Genomic DNA, 18,930 nt, shown 5'->3' with positions numbered 1-18,930 from the left:
TCTTTTCACAAAACCCAGTATTGATTGTGGCAATGATAAATAAAAAAAAGAAATTTGTGGGATACAATGATAATTTTTAAATTCTAGATAATAAACATAACACAGTTACTTTTTTATTAATGAGCAAGTTATAGATAATAAAATACCATTTTGACTCTTCCTTAAGGGTAAAACATTTTCAATACACACTAAGAACTACATTTTTTTGAAGTTTAACTTTTACATATAGGCAATATGTTCTCATTTTTAAAGTCAAACTATATAAAAAGACAGCCATTGAGATGTCTCAATCCTCCCCACATTCCTGTCTGCCTCCTTACAGATAACATCTTCTATCACCTTATTGTGTATGCTTCCAATGCTTCTTCATGCCTATGCAAACAAATACAAAGGTTATATTCTTACTTTCCTCTATCATACAAAAATGTCATGGATGCACTATTCTGCAATTTGCTTTTTCCTTTTACAACTGTATTTTTTATTTCTTTGCATATCCGTACCAATTGAGCTCAGTAGCTCCACACTCCACTGGGAGAACATACCACAGCCAAATCAATCGGAACCCTACACTAAAATGTAATTCTGGTTCAGCCAAACTGAAATGCGCATATTCAATGGACCTGAAGTTCGAATAACATGGAAATTTAAGAACAAAAATGTTACACTTGCATATTATTGAACATTTTCTGGCATTATTTACATGCATCTGTTTTTCATATTATTTAACCAGACAAGAAAGATAAAAGACAAAGTTACTGAGTTATGCAGAATCACACTGCCCTAAAAAAGCTTTCTACCATAAGGAAGGTGGCATATATCATGTGACTTTAAATTGAACATTGATTCACTTAGCCAAGATCTAAGCTACAAGGCTTTCAGATTCCATAAATTTTCTTTTCAGTTTTTGACATTTGGTAATATCTTCACAGTCCTCTTTCTTTGCTTTAATGGCATTTCATCATGGTGTCTCCTAACACATTGGGATTCAATTATGCAATTCAGGCTCTATAAAATGCTTGCATTTGGAAGTAGGTCAAAACCAGCTACCTCTAAAAACATAAAACACTTCTCTTTGATGCTTTTCAGTGTCAAAGTTTCAAATTTGCCCTGTGATACAAGAAAGGAAGCTGAGATTTCAAACCTTTTAAAGAAAATGCTATTAATGCTTGTTTTTAGTTAATTCTTCAATGCTCCCACTCACATTGTCTTTGTTAACATGTCCCAGAAACTACTCTCTGTTCAAAATTTTAATGATAAACTTTAACCTTCTAGGAAATGCAGTTCTGGATGGTGAAGCAAGAGATACAAAGGTCTGACTAGAAAGTAGGACTTCCTACAGTCAGGGTTGAAAATAGGTGGGTTGTTCTTCCCAAGGGATCCAAAGAATTGAATTGGCTGAGTACTACCTTCTCTCCACAACTTATACAATCAGTAAGAGTAGAAGAAGCGAGAGAAGCTGACCCCAAAAGCCTGTGCAGATGTTCTAGAAATGTCAGACGGCTTCTTGGTCCTTTGCAGCCCCCACCTTTGCTGCTGGATGGTGAAACAAAAATATAGCAAAGAAGTAAAGAAGTTATGGGTTTCTCCTCTCACTGGCATCTCTTATCTCCTTTGAATGAAGCAAAGAGAAGATAATAAGATTATCTTGTAAGGTGTTTTTGCTTTTGTAAGTAAAAAGAAAGAGAACAAAATTGCTCACTGTTTAATTTAATTTGCCCAACCTACTTGATTATCTTAGCTGACCTTAGTAAAATAACACGCTTCTTTTTTTTTTTTTTTTTTTTTTTTAAAGACAGAGTCTCCCTCTGGCGCCCAGGCTGGAGTACAGTGGCATGATCTCGCCTCACTGTAGCCTCTGCTTCCCCAGTTCAAGCAATTCTCCTGCCTCAACCTCCCAACTATTTGGAATTACAGGCATGCACCACCACGCCCAGCAAATTTTTTTTTTTTTTTCATTTTTAGTAGAGATGGAGTTTTACCATGTTGGCCATGCTGGTCTTGAACCCCTGGCCTCAAGAGATCAGCCCGTTTTGGCCTCCCAAAGCACTGGGATTACAGGCATGAGCCACCATGCCCAGCCCAAATAACACCTAATAGAATTTTAGATCTGAAAGAGACTTCTTTTGTATATCAATAGAGTTTAAGGTATCGTTTAAAACTGGGTCTGATATGCTTCTCTCTAAATGGCCAAGATGCAGAGAAAATCAGAAGTTTCACTTTGAAAGGCCAGATTAGAAAACAGTGAGTCTCAAATGTAAGACATGAATATGAACCCCATCCATCCTTTGAAGATATTTAACTTCTGTTCTCTCCCGCGAATGTTGTCACATGGCACTATATAGGTCAGATAACACACAAGAAAATCCACAAAAACTTCATCTATAGAAAAGCTGAATTTTATGTGAAGTTGAATCAGGCAATTTTGAAATCTTCTCAGTTAAGTAGTAATAGAGCTTATGTTTATAGGCAAAATTAAATATAAAATGACCCTTCATCCAATTATCCCAGATTTGGGCACTGTAAAATTCAAGATTTTATTCTGAGTAAGTTAGGAAGAAAGTGAAATATTTTGCACGGTGGTCACATGATGTAACTAATTGAATGAATGAGTCAAAATTCTGCTTCAGTCTAGCTGTAGGCTTTGAGAATATGTCCTGATGTCTCTGGATCACATTTTACTTATCCCTAATACGGGAAGATTGAACCAGAAAATGCCTTCAGTCCTATCATCTCTAAAATTCTGAATCTAGGTCATACAGTTACACATCTCAGAATATGATCATGATAGCAATAATTAGTACCTCTTTACTGATGCCACTTCCCTCCCATGTAAATCAAATAGCAGCCGTTGCAAGTTTTCTTTGCGATTTCCAATCTCACTGTGTATATATAGCAATAATGATGTCAATGTAAAGAACATCAACCCTCAATTGTTAACAAATTCAAATAGCATAAAGGGATCAAAGCAAGGAAAAATCCAAAGCCAACAAGTTTTAGAACTGAGGGAAGCTGATCAATGGGGAGCTTTGAAGCAAGTAGGAGGAAGGCTACACCTAGAGACAATGACTCTGTACGGTTCCAATTTTCAGGAACAGTGAGTGGCAGGTTCTTTATAGAGTTTAGGTATTCACAGCATGTGATATTTTTTTTCAGTGTATAGCAGACAAAATAATTCCTGAAGGAAATATCTAGTAACTCAAAACAATATATTGGCTTAAATAAAGTTCCCAGGAGATAACAAAAAGGGAACTATCACAAAGCGTACACAATCTATGGATATTAAATTGTTCTCTATTAACATGAAAGAATTCTTGGCATTACTGCATATATAGTTTAAAACTGCCTCTCTTTAAATTACCTTTTCTTTATCATAAGTGTGTTAATCTACTTGACATGTGATAGCAAAATACCACAGGCTGGTGCCATAGCAAAATACCACAGGCTGAGTGGCTTAAACAACAGACATTTATTTTCTTGGTCTGGAGACTAGAAGTTCAAGATTAGGGTGCCAGCATGGTCCATTTCTGGTGAGACCTCTCTTCTTGGCTTGTAAGTAGCCTCCATCTCGCTGTGTGCTCACATGACCTCTTCTTTGTGTGCACAGAGAGAGAGGGAGAGCCAGCCTCTCTGGCATCTCTTCTTATAAGGTCACTAATCCTTTCATATCAGGGCCCCACTCTCATGACCTCCTTAACCCTAATTAGGTCCTTATAGACCCTATCTCCAAATACAGTCACGTTGGGGGTTAGGGCTTTAACATGTGAATTTTGGGAGACATAATTCAGTCCATAGCAATAAGCTTGACCATGAGAGCAAAGCGCAGGTACCCAGATGCTTTTCTACTTTTTCCTTTTCTTTCTTTGACTCATCATTATTTAAAATAGAAATCATACCCAAAAAATGAATGTTTTCATATTCATTCATCATATAGCCCCTCAAGAGAAACACAGACAACTGGGGGACTCTGGTCAAAGTCCATTTGAGACAACTGAAAGCCTTTACCAGGCAGCCTCCCTGCAGTCGGCCATGGAGGCACTTGAGTCAGACAGAAGCAAAGGGCGACTTACAAGCTATCAGACACTTATAAGGAATGATAGGAGATGGGCGGTCAAGATTTTTTCTATTTATATATGATGATTGGGCCTTAAAAGTTACTGGTTCTTTACCCACAATGAAGGTAACATTTATGGTTTGTCTAAAATCTGGAGTTTACAAAGCCCTTTCATAATGGCCTCTCATCTAATTCTCAGATCTGTCCCCTGCTAACTCACAGCATTAGTCATGGCCAAGAATATTATTCTCATCTTACAGATGGAAGACTGAGGCTGAGAATAACTGCTGCAAGTCCTGAATGGAAGAAAAACCACATCTCCTTATAACTCACAACTTGCATTAACTCAAACTTTATCATTGCTTAATAGATACTGAGCAAAGAGAGAAAAAATGGTCAGCCAAATCTAGAAGAATTGATCAGCATGCATTGAAGAGTTATCTACTGTAAAACAGGGAATTTCACTTATGCTCATTTGGAATTCATGGTTTGTTGGAAAAATGAGGCAGTTACACTTGCACATTAAGAGAAATAAGATGGTAGATAAGAAAGGAATAATTATATAATATGTATACTAAATGCTGCAGGAATATGATAAGGAAGATTTATATGGTAGAATAGTAGATTTCAAACACACTAACAAGGTAGAACATTTGTAGTTATGGTTTTCACCATGAAATGCAGATATATTTAATTTTATCATTTAATACGTGACATGCAGATATGTTTAATTTTATCATGTGAATGAGAAAAACATATGCCAGGAGACAACACTGCATGTATACATGCAATACAAATACACAGGCATGAGCTCATATGTCAACAAAAAGTGGGAATTGTTGAAAAGTCCATGGTAGGTGATAACCTATTTCTGATTTACAGAACAGAAAGAACTAGAAGTTTTACCTCTCTGAGGTAAAAAGACAAAAGTCTAGACATAGTGAAGATAAGAGAAAAACTGTCTAGTGTACTCTGGACATTTTCCACTGTGCACTCTTGATTACCAGACGTGTTAAATCAACTGAAGAGTGAGAAGCTTTCAGTGATATTATAAAAAGAATCCCTCTTCAACTCTACTCCACATATAATAAAAATTCCACTTATCTCAATAGAAACATCTTATCTGCCTGTAAGTATTTTCTGAATGCCTCGAGAGCCTGAATGTCTGAGATCAAAGTCCTTTTCTATCATTCATGGCTGTGCAACCTTGGGCACAACTTCTCTGACCTCAGTTTCATAGAGTTGATAATGAGTTTTAATTTACTTAGTATTTGCAGAATTATGAAGTACTTGGAAAGTGGTCAGCACTCAGAAATGTCAGCAACTGTTTTCATTATTACTTTCTTCCAACATCGGGTACTATTACCCTATGTTCTGGTAATTATCTTTACAAAATGCAAATTTGCTGTCATTATCACTGAACAAAGACCCAACATCCTAATCTGGCCTATGAGGGTCTATAAGGCCTCCACCCCTCATCTTTTCTGCAGCCTAATTTGTAAGCTCTAGCTTCAGCAGAAGCAGGGTTCCATCGACTTGACAGGATAAAAATCAAAATATTATAAGCTAGGATTAACGGAAGGATGAGTTTGGCTTTCTAATGAAATAACAATATACAAAAATGCTGGCTTTTAATTCTTTAGGCATTACCTGTGAATACAAATTAATGAAGCAAAAGAATAATACTTGTTAATGAGTATTCAGCACTTACTACCAGTATATTCCAAACTTTGCATTAGGTATTTAACACACATTATCTCATTTATTCTAACAACAACTCTGTAGACAGTAGTATTCATTTTAACTGCATTTGACAGCTGAGAAAACTGAGGCTCAGAGAGGTTAGGTTATACATCTGCTGTTCCAGAACCAAGAAGTAGCAGAACAAGCCTATAAGACATTTGTACCTGAGCTCCTTCTCAGCACACTCCCATCGAGTGCCAGGTACTACGCTAAGTGTTCACAATAATGTATTAATGCAATTTATACATTATTATCTCCGCTTTATACATGAGAAACTGATACACAAAGAGATCATGTGTTTTGGGTCCCTTGGTCCCAAACCTAGCAAAGCAGTTAAATTAAGATTTGAACTCAGGTCTGTCAAAATGTAAAGAATGGATTCTTTACTATTTAATGCAAATGTACCCTTTATACTTAAATGGTTCTTTAAATGTATTAGGTGTACCATGATACATTAAAATGAATCCTTAAAAATGATACATTTTAAATGATTTACAGCATTGTTGTCCTGTACTTTAAAATGATACATTAACTTAGCCCGATGCTACCTGGAAGAACTTAACGGCTCACAGTTAGAGATAAATTCCACTTCTAATGTATGTTTATTATTTTAAAATATTTAATTCTGCTACAGAAGATATGATAACAAATGGGAAGGATGAACCCACAGTTTGCATTAAATATAGATAAGAGATGAGTTAGTAGACCACATGTGTGTTAAACACAGGTACTAGAGATACATGAGGCAACTGGGCTCTAAACATTCATGATATACTAAATAAACAAGAGCCATGAATAATCCCTGATACACAGGAAGTTCTTAATATTTTTGAGAGCATCATCAGCCAGTAACTGATGGAACTCCTTCCCACGTGTCCTTTTCCCAAGGGCCATAAAAAAAACCCAGAACTTCTCTACAGGCTAATTCGGAAGCTACCACTGTGGCCAGTGTACTTGCCCCTCCATCTCTATGAGGGAGTAAATATGTGCCACTGGCCCAGGGCACCAGATTCTGTCTGTAGTTCCCCTTCCTGCCACCTTATCCCTGGTCCTCATAACCACACCATCCGCAGGGAAAGCTGATGTGGCAGAGAGAGAGGAAGTATGAATGCTGCCTATCCTAGGAATCAGGTAGTGTGGTTCTTCAACCTGCTTGCACTAAATCCTAAGTGGATTCTCTTACCCATCTCTTTCCACTTGCTTCTCACACTACATTTTAAATTTATTTCATAATCTATGGAGGTCAGGCACCTGCATCTAGTCTGTGAGTGTTTCTGCTCCATGACCTCTGGAATAGACAGCTTGCTGGTAATGTGTTGGAAGCTACCATTGCATCAAGGTAGTTTTCTTTGTGGCATCCCTAAAGAGCAATGGCATCAAGAACAGTAGTGAGTGTGAATTCTGAGCAGGAAGCCTGAGTCTTGAGAACATCTGAGGTTCTCTCTTTCCTCTTCCTTTTTACTCACCTCGCATCAGCCAGGGTTGCCCGTGCCACAGCCCATGCTGCAACAAACGCTGCTGGAAACCCTGCAATCAGAAAATGATTCAGAGACTAGATTTATTTTAAGATTAAGGGATTTTTTTCCTCAAATTCACCATACATAGGAATATACTACTAGCAGTTCAGAGAGAAAAATTGACATGAAAATTTCTGATATGTGAACAAGAAAAGTCCACTTAATTTTCAATTGTGTCAGTTTGAGAAATTATCAAGAATATTAATGTTATTTGTTCCTCTAGTCTGAAGATAAAAACTGGCCTAATTTTTATTTGAGGGGTGTAGGGAAAAGCCATTTGGAGAAGAGTGAAGTTCCTAGGGTCGGAAGTAGGCAATGGTTAGCGCATTTGACTTTGACTCTTGTCACACTGACCATCATATGTTCTCAAGGACTGAAGCAACAACAGAGACTCCTGAGAAGCTGAGGGATGCTGCTGTTTTTAAAACTTAGAACTTTTTCATCCTAAAAGTAGAAGGCCTACAGAGGCAAGTTATAAAAATCAGGAAGCTTTAACCAGTTTAGTCTCTTCTTTTAGTTCATATTGGCACAAGATAGAAGCATTTTCATGCATTAATTAAAAGGAATGCATTTTCATGCATTCCTTTACAGTCTTCTAATCGAGATATTTGTCCTTCATAAGTGCTAAACACCTTCTGGGCTTGCAACATCAAATCCATTATACCAACTTTCTTTTGCCCCCCAGTAAAAGTTCACTGTCCAGCTCACGTTGTAGTTTAAACTCTGACATCACACACATGCAAAATCATGAACCATAACTTTTATGGAACACTGCAGTAGGGGACTGAGATTTAAGAGATGGCTTTTCTTATGTGGCCTTTATGAAAGAGGTTTAAATAAAGGATATACAGAAACCATAAGGAAAACATTTTAGAATCTAGGAAGCACCTTACAAAAGGGGAAAACAAAATTTTGGTCTAGCCAAGAACGTTTTTTATCATGCATACTTTTAAATTCTTTACCTTTAAAAAAACGCATTTGTAATTTTTTAGATATTCTTTCTTAGCAACAAAGTGAACAAAGAAATAGGCTTAGAAAAAGAAAATTTTCAGAAAAAGATGAAAATAATGATATGCACAATCATGTCTTTGGTCTCCTTGGTGACCATCTAACTTAAGTTCAGCCTGACTATATTTCTACTGAATTTTATGATTCTGTATTCCCATTTTATTTCTTGTTTCTACAGTATTCTTTTCTTAATCTGCTCAAATTCTGTGTTCTAGGAATTTTTTGTCAAAATAGATCTACCTAATTCTGGTTATTTCTTAGGTTCAGTTTGCATATTCTATCTATCTATCTGTCTATCTATATATCTATCTATCTATCACATTTCTCCATTAGTCATTTATTAAGTGTCTACTTATGTATCAAAGATTGTTCTAAATCATATAAATAATGAACAAATAAACAATATCCCTGTTTTCTAAAACTTATATTCTGGTGAAGCAGTCAAAATTAACAAAGCAACTTCAGTTGGTGCTATGAAGAATAAATAAAAGTGATACTGTGTAATGGGGAGGGGACAGCGGCTTCTGGTAGGATGGTTAGATATAAATCCACCATACAGCCTGGCATAGATCCTACCATATGGCCTGACATAGATCCCTCAGCTGTTCTGTCTTAGTTATCTTCAAAAAGTGTCTGCCTGTCTTTCATCAATTTTCACATTTCATCATTCTTATATCTGCATCTTCTGCTTCCTTTACAGTCTCCTAATCAGGCACTTCCTGAATGCTGTTCTATACAATAGTTCCTAATGGTGCTTGAGTTGGCATTATGTTTTAGATGATAATTATATCAAATATCATACATAGGCACCATGTCTTTATGGAATTGGCTTTTCTCATCTTCTTAGAGAATCTTATGCGTAACACTAGCATAAAGACTATCATGGAAGAATAAAGAACAGAAAACCACTTTGGGATCCTTTAAGGGTTTTTGATCACCAGTCTTAATATGACATTGTTACATAATCTAGAACACAGAAATAAAGGCAAAAATACTTGACATGTAAATGTTATTTTAAATTTAAATGTTAAATTAAGTAAATTTAATATACATTTAAATGTTATCCAATATGTGCATTTACTGAAAGTTAGTTATTTTTTTTTTTTTTTTTTTGAAACAGAGTCTTGCTCTGTTACCCAGGCTGCAATGCAGTGGCACGATCTTGGCTCACTGCAAGCTGTGCCTCCCAGGTTCAAGCCATTCTCCTGCCTCAGCCGCCCCAGTAGCTGGGACTACAGGCACCCGCTGCCACGCCCTGCAAATTTTTTTGTAGTTTTAGTAGAGACGGGGTTTCGCCGTGTTAGCCAGGATGGTCTCGATCTCCTGACCTCGTGATCCGCCTGCTTCAGCATCCCAAAGTGGAGTTATTTTCATAAGACATGTCAATACAATATAAATAAGTTTTGTGAAGACAAAACTTTAACTTTAAAATAACTATAAATTTTAAATGTTGAATATGATACATATGATCACAACAAGAAAACAAACAAACAAAATAACTTGAAGGGTCAGAGTGCATGCATCTTGTGTGGGAGACTTTAACACATGTCTCTGTGTTTAAACACTTACTGCCAAGTGGATGATCAAAAAATGTTTGCTGGATTAAGATATTTTATAAAAGGAATAAAATGGGAGTGTGGGACCATCTCCTGATTATTTTCATGGAACACATTATGTGAAAATATTCTATGTAAGATGGTATTACTAGGATAGGTGCTGTTATATGATGATAGGTACATACTGGTGTTTCATCTGACAGTTGAAAATTAAGGATGGCTGTTAATATAGAAGTAAATTACCATATTTAGTAACAATAAAAAAAAAGACTTACCTTTTACATACAGAATTAAAATAGAGGAAAATGTGTAGTTGAAATAAAATGGAACTAAGAATAAAGCACCTTATTTATGGGAAAACTGAGACAAGGATGGGGAAAATTAACAATGTGCTTGGTTGAAAGAAAAGGAACAGTTATCACTAGTATTCACCTTTACTTCTCTATATATCTTGTTTCATAATAAAAAAAATGTAAAAACAGTCATTTTAAATATTTGCCCTTAATTTAGTAAAGGTCAGATATGACACCTATTCTTCTCCAGCTTGTCATTTCCTTTCCTTCCAATTTATTTTTATGAATCATCACGATCAGATTGCGCATGGTCGCTCACACCTGTAATCCCAGCACTTTGAGAGGCCAAGGCAGGAGGATTGCTTGAGGCCAGGGGTTCAAGACCAGCCTGGACAACATAATAAGGCCGCATCACTAACAAATAATAAGAAATAAAATAATAAAACATTTAAAAAGGAAAGGATCATCACAATCAATGTAAGTGTAACTCCACACATCACTACAATGTGACTAACAGTAGTATTTATTAAAGTGTGAGCAATGATGAAGAAATTCGAAAAATAAAATATAACCCAAATAAACAAATGTCTACATTCATTATTGAATTTTCTATCAACACCTTTTCCAACTCCTAATAATTATGTGGGTACACAGATATAATTTTGATTTGAAGGAAGGCAAACTACCACAAACTGTCAAGAAAATTTCCAAAGGATCCTAAAAAAGCAAAATATTATCTTTTTTATTTTTATAACTGCTAGTCAAAGATAAGAAAGAGCCTTAAAACAGATGAGCTGTCTACAAAAATACAATTTTAAATGTGATGATTATTTCATAATAAATAAGTATAACAGTAAATTTATTTTCTTTGTCTTCTTAAAGGTTATTAATTAGCTAGCAGAAAGTTCAGCATTCTTTACTTCACATTTCAATTGTTAAGAAAAAAAATTAAGGCAAAATAGGCAAGGGCATATTCTTATTTTGGAGAGGAAAAAAACCTTCAAATTTAGTTGTGAGCTACTTAGTGAATTTTTTTCCTGTGCTGAGCATTTAAATATTAAAATAGCAATTGAGATCTGCAGCTGTTAATCTCCAACCTCTTCTCAATTTTAACCACATATGAGTTTTAATTTCTCTTAATTTTTAACAAGCAAACAATTTCTTCTCTCTATGTTATGTTGAGTCAGTGCCTAATCCGGTAATCCCCTTGTACTGCTAAATCATTTTTGGAATGAGAACTGAATACTTTTTTAATTACTTATGCCAAAAGTAATTTGAATAATTTCCTTCTAAAACACATAGTAAGTCCACATCATTAGTTTGGAATTTGTATTTGTTAAATACAGTCAGGATGGTCCTACAAATTCATTTCTGGCACTCTCATCATATGACCTAGAAATACAAACCAAAAATATATCATTGTAGCTTAGAAATTCAAAAATAAAAATTTTTAAGATAAAATTATTGATAAAGCAGAACACTGACATTTAGTTTTACACGTGTATGGCTTACAATGAGTTCTCTTACATTTCCTCCAAAGAATCCTCTCAAGAATCTGGTCTAAGGACACTAAACACAAATAACTTTAAAAGTTCGTCACCACTGGGAGAATTATAGACTTGATCTTAATTATTTTTGTCTAAGAATAGAACAATAAAAGAAAGGGAGATAAAAATGAGAATGGGAGGGATTGTTTCAGGAAAATTGCTGTAGGGATGCTAACGATGGGCATGACAGAATGTTATCATATCCATCACCCAGTTTGAAAGGAATGGAGATATAAATGCCTTACCCCAGCCTATCAAGATGAAGCCCCATAGGTATTTGGTGTCCGAAAAGAAAGCCACAAAGATGAGACTATGCAGGTAGAGACCTTCCACCAGGATCCAATAATAGTTTGTAGCCAGGAAGTAAATAAACATCACAACAGCCATCTTGCATCCGATCTATTACAAATAAAGCAGAATTGCATCATATTAGAACTCTTCGTTGTACTGGATGCCAAGATTAGACCACTAAAAAACAAGTCTTCAGTTTCTTTTTCAGGCTAATATGTCTCCTTTACACAGTAAAGTCAAAACTGTTGACAGGCCAAAACAGTTATTTTAATGCATCATTTTTCGAAACATGAACTTGATTCTATTCTTAAACTAAGTTTTTTCTTTAAGAAGTTACCCAAAAAAATCACCTTTTCTCAATTTTTTCACTTTATAAAAATAATACATGACCATCACAGAAAATTAGAAACACATAGAAAAGCATAAAGAAGAGAATGTTACCCATATTTCTAGCTTGAATTTATTTTATTTTGGTCTTTTTATGCAGCTATTGCTGCAAAACAAGCTGCCCCCAAGGTTAGTGACTTAAACAGTAAATATTTAACATATCTTATAAATCTGTGGATGGGCTGGGTAGTTCATCTGATCTGGGCTAGGCTTGTCTCGGCTAAGCTCACTTATTAGAGGTCTACTCTCAACTGGTACACTGTTGCTTCCACTTCCTTCTGTTGGAGAAAGCAAGTCACAGTGCCAGCCCAGAATCAGAATCAGCAGGGATTATAAAGTTACAGGGCAAAGGCACAGATCCAGACGGGGTATTAATTCACACCATCAAGACAATTAACCATACCTAATATCAGATGTATTGCTTCAGTGATCTAATTGAGTGAATCATTGGATCAATCTACTTACTACCACCAGGACATTCAAGAGCAGAATCAAGTAACATAAAATTTTATATTGGAACAAGTCATTGAGTATTTAATAAAGGGACTAAATATCATGGGCTTTTAAATTGCAAGCTTCTGGTTTTGCTGATGGATTTTTACTTTCGAAAGTGGTGAGGCCCATGACAGTTGCTGTGGTGCCTACACCAAATACCATTCCAATCTTGAGCATTTTGCAGTTTCCATTCCAGAATATTCTTGAGGAAAAAACCCAAGAACTTTTAATAAAATGATGATTGATTAGACATGAAAGGACAGAATTGAGGGAGAAAATGTCACTATACAAATTGATAATCCATTTTAGTCAGTTCAGAGATAAGCAAAAGCAAGTTAACATGTTTAGTGGACTGTAAAATTGTACTTATTTGTAATGTTATACAAATTAGTAATGAGAGAAAATGGTGAAAACACTTACATATTGTGATTTGTCCACAGAAGGTGCTTCAATGGAATTTTGTGGGTCATCCTGCATTATTAGGGACTCCAGCTCCTTTACTCCTATGTGAGTGTGGACTACTCTGTCTTTGACAAAGATGCTTGTAGCTCTCAGCATGAAAGACACAAATAAGTGCATGTGGATATAGTTCCTAGTGCAATGCAATCGTCTATGGAGAGAAATATTCAGTATTTAAATATGGATAAAATTTAAAATGGGGGAAAATACCCACGGTGACTGCTGCCACCACCAGCCAGCCTGCTCCCCTCCAGCAGGGACTGGTTCAAGACTCCAAACAAATTCCAAAATCTGCAGATACTCAAGTCCTTTATATGATATACTGCAGTATTTGCATATAACCTATGCACATCATCTTGTTACTTTAAATCATCTCTAGATTAGTTACAATACCAAATACAATGTGAATGCTACGTAAGTAGATGTTATACTGTGTTGTTTAGAGAAAAATGACCCCAAAATAGGTACGTAAATATTCAGGATAAACACAACTAAACTTTTTTTTTTTTTTTCCTGAGTATTTTCCATCCATAGTCTGTTGAATCTGGGGATGTGAAATCCCGGTATATGAAGGGCCGACTGAATTGGTGCTCAAAATTTTGTAATGATTCAGATTAAGTGGAATGGAATTGGACACATGTTAAAGTGTATAAAAAATAACCCATAACAAAAACAATAAATATTGTTTCTTTATGTGCTGATATCCAATAATTTGGGGGATTATTTAAGATGAATTTTTGTCCAATAGCACCAAAATCACTTGGGAACTCATTCAACTAGATGCTGTCTCACTTTGCAACAAATATACTGCAATACATACTTATTGGCTTAAAGGTTTCATACTACTTTGATGCTTTAAGTTTTTAAACAAAGAACCCTGAATTTGTCATGAAAAATTAATTGTCAAATAATATAACAACATTACGCTGAATTCGAAAACTTGCGTTTGAGGAAAACATTTGGAAAATATTGTGAGACCACTATGTCTTCTCTGGATAGAAAAGAGAATGTGTCCCTTCACGGAGAAAGTGATGGGCATCACTCACCTGAAGTAACCAATGATGAGAATAGCCACAGCCAAGGAACCAAAAGAGATGGAGTAGCCAACCGTATACATTACATAGAGGCGTTCAAAGAATTCTTGCTGCAAGGGAAGAGATGCTCATATATGATATAGGACTATTTCACCAATAAACTGGCAAAGAAATAGCATGTCATTTTTGGAATCTTATTTCTAATACTCTTTAACTTTTTTGAGCTGTAATTAGAATGCAATAAAATGTAGATATCTGGAGTGAGCATTTTGATAGGTTTTGACAAACCAAGTTCATTTGTGCCCCTTGCTAGTCAAAAAAACACCCACCATCCACCCCCAGGAAGCCACTGTTCAATATCTGTTACCACAAATTAGCTTTCTCTGTTCACATACTTCATACACTTCTTGGCTACTCTTAGACTTCATAGGATTACATGATACAGTATAAACTCTTTTGGTCAATATACTGTTTTTTATATTCATTGATATTGTTACCTGTATAAATGGTTCATTCCTTTTCAATTATTTCATTTTAAAATAATTATAGATTTAAAAGAAGTAGAAAATAGTGTAAGAAAAGCCCCAGGTTCCCTTCACCCAGTATTCTCCAAAGCTTACATCTTACATAATTTTACTAAAATATCAAAACCAGGAATTTAATATTGATGCAATGCGCATATTTATAGTTGTATGTCATTTTATTATATGTACATCTTCATAACCATTACTGAAATCAAGTACAGAATGATTTCACCAGCACAAAGTTCTCCCTTGTTCTGACCCTTTATAGTGACACCTCCCCCTCTCCACTATCCCAAACACCTGGAAACCCTTGATCTGTTTTCTTTCTCTATAATTTTGTCATTTCATAAATGTCATATAAGTAGAATTATACAGTATGGGATCTTTTAAGATTGGACAATGGTGTAAAAATGTGATTGGACAAAAAGGATATAATCTAACACTAATAGACTGAATGGGGAAACCTAGCAAGGGTTTTCCATGTTTCAGTCAGGCCAATCCAATGAAGTCTCCACAAAAGGGCCAAGAAAATGGGATATGAAGAGCTGCTAGACAGCTGAACTTACGGAGGCTTTCAGGAAGGTGAACAAGAACTCATCCATTTACCAGAAGGGTGATGCACCCCAACTCCGCCAGAACAGAAGCTCCTACACTTCAGACTCTTCCAGACTTCACCCTATGTGTCTCTTCACCTAGCTGTTTATTTGTATCCTTTAAAATACCCTTTATAATAATATATAGTAAATGTAAGTGTTTCTCTGAGTTTTGTGAGCTGCTCTAGCAAATTAATCAAGCCTAAAGAGGGGTTTGTGGGAACCCCAACTTGAAGGTCATTAGTCAGAACTTCCAGGGGCCTGGTCTTGCAATTGGCTGCTGCCTTGAGCTTAGTGAGAACTGTGCCTCTCTAGGGGATTTCTCTCAGCTTCCCTGCCCTTCTCCTGGCCTGTGGGCTGCATCAGTCATGCAGTTAGCGAGGGCCCCATGTGCCTCAAGAGATGCCTCTCAGCTCTTCTGTCCTGATCCATGCCTTCAGCCAGCTGCTGCCTTTCATTCTGTGAGAGCCCTGTGCACATCTCAAGGAATTTCTCTGAGCCCTCTGCCTGCCCCAACCTTTGGCATACTTTCCCCATGCACTCGTTTAAGACCTCACAGCAAAGAATTGCCTGGTGGATCATAGCTCACTAAGACTAGGGCTTACTCCTTGGGATTCTAAGCCTTTATGCCAGCCCTTGTCTGCTAAAAGTTGGTATAAAAGCTTGTCTCTTTTCTCTTTATCCCCTTCAATGGCCTGTTTTCTCCCCTTCTACTGTGGTCCTAGGGATACATGCAGCCATGGTTCTCTTCTCTCATAGGAAGGGCTTGCCCATTGCTGGAATTTAGTTCATTTAGATTTCTTGGTATCCTCAACTCATTTTTACAAATTATTAATTTTGCATATAACTCAACTTATTGTTGCAACTGCCTACAATCTGACTGGAAGCAGGAAGACTTTGCCTCTTGTTTCTTTTTAAAAAATATTATTTACTACTTATTATTTTCTCTTAATAAAATAGTAAAACTTTTCATAGAAAATATTTGAATAATGTGTAAAATATAAAAGAGAGGAGGAAAAAAAATCTTACAAATTCTAACCAATCAGAATGAAACACTGTTAGTACTTCATGTACTTCACATATATCTTGAAGTAGTTGTTATTATTTTTAAGAGATGGCATCTCCCTATGTTGCCTAGGCTGATCTTGAACTCCTGCCCCAGCCTCCCAAGTAGCTGCAACTACAGACATAGGCCACCATGCCCAGCTAGTACTTCGTGTATTTCATTTCATTCTATTTCTGTGAAGTATTGCCTATTATTTTAAGCATCTGCATTCTCCATTTATATACAAGTTTATTCCTGAATTTTTTGTGAGACAAAATAATTGCCCAAGGCTGCAAACTCTATATAATATTTATATGCATATATTTGAGCTTATTTAACCAGTTCTTCATTAGAAATGTAAACTCATTGAAACATTTATTATAATAATTATTTGTTTGATGAACATTTTTTCCCATTCAGTTCCCCCATTCTAAATCCTTATGCTTGATTTTAGAAGTAAATTTATAAGATCAAAAAATATGATTCCTTTGAAGTTTTTAAATATATACTGCTAAATTGCTTTCCAAAAGTAAATCCAGCCATTGGATAGGAGATGTATTATACGGTAGTTTCTACGGTATGCTACTGTTTTAAATATCACACTCTAAAAAATTTAATAATCTTGTCACTTATTATTAGAATTCCTTCCCTTTTTTTTACTAAAATAATTATCTTATTTTGCCATGCCAACTATATGAAAATGTAGAGAAAAAAAAATAGTGCTCAAAAATATCTTAGTCTTGTTTTCCTGAAAAAAATGTGGCATTTATTCTAAATGTACACTTTTTTAGTTTTTTGCTTTTCCTTCTTTATAAAAAAATTTTATTAGCTATTAATAATTTATATCTCATAAATAAGTAACATCATTTTGCCCTACAGTGCGTCAAAACTTCAGGAGATATCTAGTGTTCTAATTAGACATATTTTGTTTTCTTGGGTTTTCCCAAATTATTACTTAAAGGTTACAAACAATAGAAAACATCTTTGTGTTTTTAATTAAGGAGATTAAATTATACTAACACAATTCTTCAAATTTTCTATTAACTTTTAAATTATTTTACATAAACTAGTACATATATTGAGTACATCAACCATCTTTAGTTATTTTTATTCTTAAAATACACAGTAATCACAGAAAATGGTTTTAAGATTAGAGTTCAGTATAAATAAAACCATGATTTAATTTAATGGCCATTAACAGCTCTGAAAGGTTTGCATTTTTCATCATGTAATGCAAAAATAAAGATAATCACAGAGTACACTAAGTATCAGTGAATGTTTATTTCTATCAATGAGACTAAAATTATTTTGAAGCATTTTAGCTTAACTGAATGTTGACATTAGTTCCATTGTAGAGTACCTAACAATCTCCTCATATTGACTTATTTTATCTAAGAAGCTTTTCAACAATTAAACAGATAACTGAAAGTCTTTCAGCCAATTCCTAAAGAACTCATTAAGGTAGAAAGTTAAGACAGGAAGTTCTATTAATGCAAAATCAAACAAAGAAACTTTCAACTCACTACTTCTCTTGCTGCTGTTCTGCCTCCCTACCTCCCCAAAACATCACCAGACATAAAGAAATATGTCAAAAATTTGAAGAGTTTTTGTATGATGGACTATTCTCAGGGTTTTCATAAAGATCATTTATACACTAATTTATCACATTAACTCTTAGCATCATATGCATATATCATCATGCATTTTTACTCACGAGGTTTAAGTGGTATAAATTTAAACACGATTTTTAAACCAACTTTTATAACTTAAAAGTAACTCTCTAAAATATCCCAAAGTTTACCTATGATTTCTATATTGGAAACAGCCCTGATGTGAAATTAGGACGTAAGGGCTCTACTTTAAACCCTGTTGTCACCGAGCTATGTCACTTTGACTAACACCTAATCTCTGGTTCTCAGTTGACTCACATCTTTGAAATTAATATATTGTGCTGGAAGAATTATATGACGCCCCTTGCTCCCCTTTAATCCTACAACTCTAATCTTTTATATGCTAATGAAATCATCTATTGGTAAATCTTATGAGGTGGAAAATACACCTCTAAAATGCAAAAGTCCTTCTGGAACATACAGATGAGATGTAGCCATTCATACGTAACTAAGAAGAAATCATGAATCATATTACTAACTACCTACTGGGATTTTTATTCATAATACAGCATAATGTAATGCAATGTAAACAATGTAATGTAATATAATAAACATAATACACACACAGGTATAAGTATGGATGTATGTATCTCAGTCCGGTGGCTCTAGGCTATAGAAAATACCGGAATGATTGATATGCATCTGAAAGGATTGCAACATTGCTTTTATCTTTTATGATCCTTGTGTCGTGGAATAAGAGGGTTTTTATATATAATG

General features: G+C 35.2%; 1 protein-coding gene across 1 annotated transcript in view; it reads right to left on the bottom strand.

Moving 5' to 3' along the window:
• The window catches only part of PTH2R (parathyroid hormone 2 receptor), an 85,779-nt gene that overhangs the window by 36,775 nt on the left and 30,074 nt on the right, over positions 1 to 18,930 (bottom strand). Inside the window, exons 5-8 of the mRNA XM_011993916.1 lie at positions 14,394 to 14,491; positions 13,309 to 13,498; positions 11,961 to 12,114; positions 7,261 to 7,321 (exon numbers count right to left, since the gene is read on the bottom strand). Of these exons, the coding sequence (XP_011849306.1) occupies positions 7,261 to 7,321; positions 11,961 to 12,114; positions 13,309 to 13,498; positions 14,394 to 14,491 (503 nt within the window). The remainder of the gene's footprint in view (positions 1 to 7,260; positions 7,322 to 11,960; positions 12,115 to 13,308; positions 13,499 to 14,393; positions 14,492 to 18,930) is intronic.

The sequence above is a fragment of the Mandrillus leucophaeus genome, unplaced genomic scaffold, assembly GCF_000951045.1.
Source record: "Mandrillus leucophaeus isolate KB7577 unplaced genomic scaffold, Mleu.le_1.0 Scaffold436, whole genome shotgun sequence".
In the NCBI taxonomy this organism is placed as follows: Eukaryota; Metazoa; Chordata; class Mammalia; order Primates; family Cercopithecidae; genus Mandrillus; species Mandrillus leucophaeus.
Note: the sequence above shows the minus strand (reverse complement) of the source record. Positions and strands in the feature narration are given on the sequence as shown.